This window comes from Eptatretus burgeri, chromosome 3 (assembly GCF_056783735.1).
Source record: "Eptatretus burgeri isolate ZD-2024b chromosome 3, Ebu_testis_v1, whole genome shotgun sequence".
Classification (NCBI taxonomy): Eukaryota; Metazoa; Chordata; class Myxini; order Myxiniformes; family Myxinidae; genus Eptatretus; species Eptatretus burgeri.
This window is the reverse complement of record NC_140963.1, coordinates 92,511,412-92,518,739: the sequence shown is the minus strand read 5'-3', so window position 1 is coordinate 92,518,739 and position 7,328 is coordinate 92,511,412. Positions and strand designations below refer to the sequence as shown.

The 7,328-nt window shown below is 43.6% G+C and overlaps 1 protein-coding gene across 13 annotated transcripts in view; it reads left to right on the top strand.

Annotated features, from left to right (window-relative positions):
- The window catches only part of LOC147030448 (leucine-rich repeat and immunoglobulin-like domain-containing nogo receptor-interacting protein 2), a 158,572-nt gene that overhangs the window by 28,636 nt on the left and 122,608 nt on the right, over positions 1-7,328 (top strand). For 7 of the 13 annotated variants that reach the window (XR_015056375.1, XR_015056374.1, XR_015056372.1 and 4 more), the window contains exons 1-3: positions 1-4,771; positions 6,426-6,469; positions 7,049-7,193. The exon at positions 1-4,771 is cut by the window's left edge. Coding sequence is in view for 7 of the 13 variants with exons in the window: in XM_085874492.1 (XP_085730618.1) it covers positions 7,192-7,193 (2 nt within the window). In the remaining 6 variants the exon portion in view is untranslated. The remainder of the gene's footprint in view (positions 4,772-6,425; positions 6,470-7,048; positions 7,194-7,328) is intronic. The other 6 variants (XM_085874494.1, XM_085874496.1, XM_085874491.1 and 3 more) reach the window with 3 other exon arrangements.

The window sequence follows — 7,328 nt, the reverse complement described above, 5'->3', positions numbered from 1 at the left end:
ATCAAATTTGCCACCTTTCGTGAAAAGCGAGCAGATCTTGCCCGTTTTAAAACAGTTTGGCACGGTGGTGTCAAAATTTTCCATGATTCCTTTTCGTTTGCGTTCGGATTCCACAGTCCGCCATATTATGACCTTCCGGCGGCACTGTAACATGGTGTTAAAAAACAACGCTCAATCGCTCAATGCCTCAGCTACGTTGGTAGTTGAAAATCGAAATTACCGAATGTACATTGCAACAGAGACAATGACGTGTTTCACGTGTGGTGCATTCGGTCATTTAAAAGGTGCTTGCCCGAAGTATATATCCGGTGGCACATCTAGACAGTTAGGAACAAGCGCCGATCCTAGTGGCACATCTAGAGTCGATATTAGTAATAATAATAATGGCGCGTCTGCAACGGCAGATCGACCTTCACATTCGAGCGTGGAAACCGATAATTCCCCGGCTGATGACGCGGGTTTTATCATCGTGTCCTCAAAGAGGAATTATAAAAGAGGAAGCGGAAGTGAGGACACACAGGCGAGCTGTTCGAAAAAGATAGCGCCGTCGAATGAACGCAATGTTTCTATCCCAGAAACAGAAGCTCCTGCAGCTGGTCCTCTGCTGCAGAATAGGTTCAGTGTGTTCGCTGAAAAGGGAGGAGACGTTTCCGTTCATTCCTCTCACGAACAAGGACCGAGCGCAACGCCCCAAGATGTTGTGGTCACCACTCCGGTCACTGACATTAAAATCAAGAACCACAAACCTGCTCTCGTCGCGCGCCCTGCTGAGGACGAAGTGTCTGAGGTGATGGAGGAGGAAGAAGTAACAGCCCCAGAGGGAGAGTGCGAAGCCTCCGATACAAAGACGGTAATCCCTGTTACGGTCTTAAAAACTCCCTCTGTGGAAACAGCTTCACCTTTAACAGAAGACGATTTTCCCGTTGTGAGAGCATCGACTTCAGTGTGTGAGGAGAAAAATAAAAACCATTCGGATTACGACTCAGATGGGGCCTCGTCGTTTGCCTCTAGTGCTGGTAGCGAGGTCTGGAACGACCCAGCAATAGCCAAGGAACTGGAGGGTGATGATGATTTATCACCCATGGAAATTCTCCAGTTTCTTCAGGACACTTTTCGAAAGAAAAACGTTAAGATTATAACCTTCTTCCCGAACCTGTCTGGCTTTATAACCTCTTCAAGACGTCTCCTCCTCAAGGCTGAACAACGTGGTGTGACTGAGGTCACAAGTATTTCGCCTTAGGAAGTGTGTATTGAAAGCCGGAAAGAGCTACAAGCGCAACCCAACTTCCTTTTACCTGACAAACCCTCCCTACCTACACCATGACATTTTCTATTGTAACCTGAAATATAAATGGGGGACGTTCACCCCTGCGCAAAGCTCAGGTAAAGTTGCTTGTCGAGCAAAAACATTTTGATGTTATTTTGCAAGAGACAAGATGTAGCTCTTCGTGCTCGAGCGAATGGACTCGCATCATGAAAGGACAATGTTTCTTTAGTAGCTTGACTTGTCCTAGTGCTGGAGTGGCTATTTATTTAAATCCTTCTTTCTGTCCTGAAAATGTCATTTTTAAGGAGATTATTAAAGGGCATTTAGTTTCAGTTAATTTCCTTTATAATGGTTATAAACACACTTTAATAAATGTATATTCACCGAGTACGAGCACAGAAAGACTAGTTTTCTTCACACAGTTAGAAATGTTCCTCATGCACCTTGTTTTTGATGGTCTTGTTTGTCTGTGTGGGGACTTTAATTGCACATTGTATCCCACCCATGATCGTAATGGAGAAGAGCCCCACCCACCAAGTACGGCACCCTTAAAGAGGGCTTCGTCCAAATTCTCCCTTATGGATGTATGGAGACTCCAGAACCCATCTGCACGACAATACACGTGGTGCCGATGTGCAGTTGGCCTGCCATCTCTTGCAAGGATAGACAGATTTTACATCAACAATGACTCTTTAAATATCATCGACCATGTTGACTTCGGACCATCACATGGTTGTTCTTCATATACTTTCCCCGGTTCGAAATCGTGGCACTGCCCATTGGACCTTCAATGCGAGTCTTCTGCAAGATGACGCTTTTCCTGTCGCCTTCCGAGCCTTTTGGGAAGTTTTACGACAACGGAAGCCTTCCTACTCCTGCCTCGCACAATGGTGGGACAATGTGAAAACCCACATCAGGACCTTTTGCCAGCAATATAGCTCCTTTTGTACCAAGAATGAATCTGCGCTGCAATCTCTAATTGCTGAAGAAATATTGTCTCTCCAGTCAAGCCTTCAAACTTCCAGTGCTGAAAGGACTAGTTCTCTACTAACAACAAAGAAATCCTTCCTCGCTCAACCCCGTACAAAACAAGCCAGAGGGGCTCTAATAAGGCTGCGAATGGAGAACTACAGCTTTATCGATACTCCTTCCCAGTTTCTTTTTTTGCGTTAGAAGTGAAAAAAAAGAGAAACCAGCAAATAACTTCGCTGCGGGCACCAGGAGGCCGAACAATACACGATCCAAAAGATATTAGGAGCTTGACCAAACAATACTTTTCTGACTTGTATTGTGCCAGAAACACTAAGGAAGACATGATTCGTTCCTTAACCACCTCTTTGCCCACCTTGTCTGAATCCGCATGTCAAAAACTTGAAAAGGAAGTGACTCTTGACGAACTTTCTATTGCTTTGCAAACTTTGCCCACAGGTAAAGCTTCTGGACTTGATGGAATCCCTGCAGAGTTTTACAAAGCCTTCTGGGATTTGTTGGGACCTGAGCTGCTTGACCTCCTGGTTGATAGCCTACGGTCAGACTTGTTACCACTTAGCTGTCCCAGGGCCACACTCGCTCTCATACCTAAGAAAGGAGACCTCCAGCAACTTAAAAATTGGCGTCCCATTTCGCTCCTCTGCACGGACTACAAGATTTTCTCGAAAGTTCTTGCCAACCGCCTCAAACCTCTGATTGGGGAGATTGTACACCCCGATCAATGTTATTGCATCCCTAAAAGGGCAATACACGATAGCATCTTTATTGTCCGTGACATGATCGATATTTGTATTGCTGAACATAGAAATGTTGGTCTGGTGTTTTTCGACCAAGAAAAAGCTTTCGACACAATTGATCATTCTTATCTCTTTGCTGTTTTACGGGGGTTTGGTTTTAAGGAAAATTTTACTTGCAATATCAAACTATTGTATAATATTATTTCTAGTGTGCTTAAAGTAAATAACATCTTAAGTCAGCCTTTCCCTGCCTGTTACCAGAGGTATCCGTCAAGGGTGCCCCCTGTCTGGCCTTTTATACTCCCTATCAATTGAACCTTTACTACATCGTTTACACACGCGGCTACAAGGGTTTTATCCTCTGCCATTAGAAAATCCCGTAAAAACCATTGCTTATGCGGATAATCTCTGTGCAATTGTGCACTCAAATGACGATGTTCGTGCTTTGGTTGAGTCTGTCAAGGAATTTAGCCTGGCAAGCTCGACTAAAGTTAATATGGAAAAGAGCAAAGCTTTTTATTTAGGTCCACAGAATGAGACTCCCCCTCCAACCCTGCCAGGGCAGCTTGAATGGACCAATGAAGGAATACACTACCTCGGTGTCTTTCTTGGAATTCCAGGTTTTATTTCAAAAAACTGGGAATCGCTGATTACCAAAACTGAGCAGCGGTTAACAAAATGGAAGGGACTATTGAAGCAGCTTTCCTACCGGGGTCGTACTCTCGTCATTAATAATCTTGCGGCATCAATGCTATGGCATGTTTTTAAGTCACTGCAGGCCCCAGCTTTTATCCTAAGAAAACTTCAAAGTCTTTTTGTGGACTTTTTCTGGGGGGGAAAGCACTGACTCCGGCCAGGAATACTAAGCCTACCGACAACAGAGGGTGGACAGGGGCTAATAGAGGTAACGAGCAAAGTGATGGCTTTCCGCCTCCTCTCAGCACGAAGGCTTCTATACTCCGACGTCCCATGGAAAGCCTTTGCCCATTGCTTGCTTAAGCAAGCTGGGAAACTTGGCTATGGTGACGAGCTCTTTCTTCTCAACACTAAGCACGTGGATATGACATCGGTCCCCCTTTTTTACCGAAGCATGCTGGAAGCATGGCAGGCATTTTCTTTTCCCCGTGATACCAGTGCTTACTCCCTTCAGATGTTTTTAAAAGAACCAATATTTTTAAATCCTTTTTTAATGGGGTCTGTAGTGACAGATCTTTCATGCAAAAGTTTATTGATGTCGGCGTTACCAGAGTTGAACACCACAGGAACCCCCTTGTACATAGATGGAAGCCAGCTGCTGACATTGCCGTGGCCACCAGTGTGAGGTCCATCAGAGTTATTGGCAGAATTTTCTCTGTGATCCTACGGACCTTTAAGCAAACCGGGTTAAAATGGGACCCAGACATTGAAGATGCCCTCCATCTTTCCCAATGTCCTTTCCCAAATCTGTTAATTTTATTTCAAAGTTTTATGCCCTTTAACCGGATGGAGAAATCCTCAGTGTACAATCTATGTGTTCTCACCCTTTTTCCTGACAAACCTGCAGAGCCACAAGCTCATTGGCGAGGGCTGCTTCAAGCTAACCGTTCTACTACAATAAAATGGCAGGTGATGTACAGAGAACCTATTGTCAAGCGCTCGGGCGATCTGCAGTGGCGGCTGGCACACAGCATCCTGCCTTGCAACATCCTGTCCCACCATATATGTCCTGAAAACTCGGAATTGTGCCCCTTTGCAACACCCCGGAGACCATTTTTCACATTTTCATTGAATGTTCAAGGTTGGCCTGACTTTTTGGAATCATGTCACGTGTGATCCGGGGGCTCGGTTTGTCTTATACACATTGTGTTTTTATATTTGGTTTTAATGTCTTGTATCAATGTAAAAATGAATGTCTTTTTGCAAACCTTTTGTGTTCTGAAGCAAAACTTGCCATTTATTTATCGAGGAAGCGAAAATTGCAGAACACTGATGTTTTAGCTGATGACGTCTTAACTATTTTTAAAGCATTGGTTACGCCGCGTGTTCTTTTTGAGTTTGAAACTCAAGATCCTGCTTTATTTAAAAACCGGTGGTGTGTGAAACAATCCTTATGTTGCATGGTTGGTGGTGCTCCAAGAATCGATTTATAAATTTAATATTACCTCTTTGTTACCCCTTCCTTTCCTGGTTATTGTTTTTGATGCTTGTACAAACATACTTCACCATGTGAAACTTGAAATTTCTCGTAACAAAGGGGAGAAGTCTCTCTCTCTCTCTCTCTCTCTCTCTCTCTCTCTCTCTCTCTCTCTCTCTGTCTCTCTCTCTCTCTCTCTCTCTCTCTCTCTCTCTCTCTCTCTCTCTCTCTCTCTCTCCCTCTCTCTCTCTCTCTCTCTCTCTCTCTCTCTCTCTCTCTCTCTCTCTCTCTCTCTCTCTCGTGGCACGCACGTGCAAACGCGAGGGGCTGTTGCTCAGTCTCTGGCGGTACGTGTGGAGCCTGTGTTGCTTTCTCCCTTCTTATCATCTTCTCCTCTCTCTAATGTATTTTTTGGGGGTGTTCCTTGTGTATAAACTATTATCAATGCTTCATCGATTACTTGAAAAGTGAATTGGTTTCTTCTCTTCTTTTTTTCCACTCTTGTATATAATCCTTTGCTTCGTTGTGTTGAATTTTTATCCTTTATACTTTTTTTAATAAAAGTCTCTCAGTCAGTCTCTCTCTCTCTCTCTCTCTCTCTCTCTCTCTCTCTCTCTCTCTCTCTCTCTCTCTCTCTCTCTCTCTCTCTCTCTCTCTCTCTCTCTCTCTCTCTCTCTCTCTCTCTCTCTCTCTCTCTCTCTCTCTCTCTCTCTCTCTCTCTCTCTCTCTCTCTCTCTCTCTCTCTCTCTCTCTCTCTCTCTCTCTCTCTCTCTCTCTCTCTCTCTCTCTCTCTCTCTCTCTCTCTCTCTCTCTCTCTCTCTCTCTCTCTCTCTCTCTCTCTCTCTCTCTCTCTCTCTCTCTCTCTCTCTCTCTCTCTCTCTCTCTCTCTCTCTCTCTCTCTCTCTCTCTCTCTCTCTCTCTCTCTCTCTCTCTCTCTCTCTCTCTCTCTCTCTCTCTCTCTCTCTCTCTCTCTCTCTCTCTCTCTCTCTCTCTCTCTCTCTCTCTCTCTCTCTCTCTCTCTCTCTCTCTCTCTCTCTCTCTCTCTCTCTCTCTCTCTCTCTCTCTCTCTTCATGTTTTTTCTGTTGTGTTCGTTTAGCACCTCCGATGTAATGTGGAGTTAAACAATATACAGGCCAAGCCTGGCATTTTATGTTTATTTATTTTCTTGATAATAATGTGTGAAAGAAGAACATGTCCAAGACTTTAAAATACTGGCTTGAACACTGCCCCTAAGGGTTGCTGCTGCTGTTCTTGCTAAATTAGTTGACTTGCTAAACTCTGCTAAGAGTCTCTCTCTCTTTCTCTCCCTCCCTTCAGGGGTTGTTGTCTTTGTTAAAGATGAACTCTCTTCATAATTCATGGTAATGCCCTGTGGTGTTCTCTCCCTGCATGAACGATTTTGTCCTGCTGAAAAAAAACATTAAGACAGAAACCATACTGGTCAAGAGTGGTGTTGTTCTGTTCTTGTCAAAATCCATCTGACTATTTCAAACTGCCTGCTTTTGGATGGTGTTCTGTGAATACCCTGTGGAGACCTCTCTCCCCTGCCCCCCTCCTCTCCAAGGTTTAATGATTTGTCTCCATCACTAGATACATTGCCATTGTCTTTGTGAAATGTCAAGAGAAACTCTTGATGTCAGAATAACGATCTCTTGTGGCTACGGCATTTTTTAAACATGGAACCATTGCAATGCTTGAGAATGTAAACTTAATGCAATTTGAGCTTTTTACCTCTGAATTCCTAGAATTTGGATAGCCTTGTCTTGTTTGCTTGTCTGACTACAAAGCTCAATTAGTGTTTCACTGTTATCTGTTAACGATTGGCAAGGGAGCCAGTTGTGCTTCACAAACTAAATGCCTTCAATGAAAATAGTCTCATTGTTTTTCATTTCGGGTCATAAATATTTTTCATCTCTTTTACTTATTTTCCCAATCCAAAGCATTCATAAATTCAAAGTGGATTCTCACTCTGCTACACTTCACAAGGCATGAGCTTTGGTGCACTTGGCATTCTTCATCCTTCTGACTCACCTTCAAGGACTGGATAAGAAAACAAGATATTGCAGCAGATCAGAGCTTTGACATGTAAGAACATTCCCATGCTTTTGAACAATATTTGTTTGCTTGTATTTGAGAATTTTAGAACCATTACTTGAATTTGACAACTGTGCTTTGATAATTCCTGACCTGAGAGAAAACAAACGAGATCATAGAAGCTAA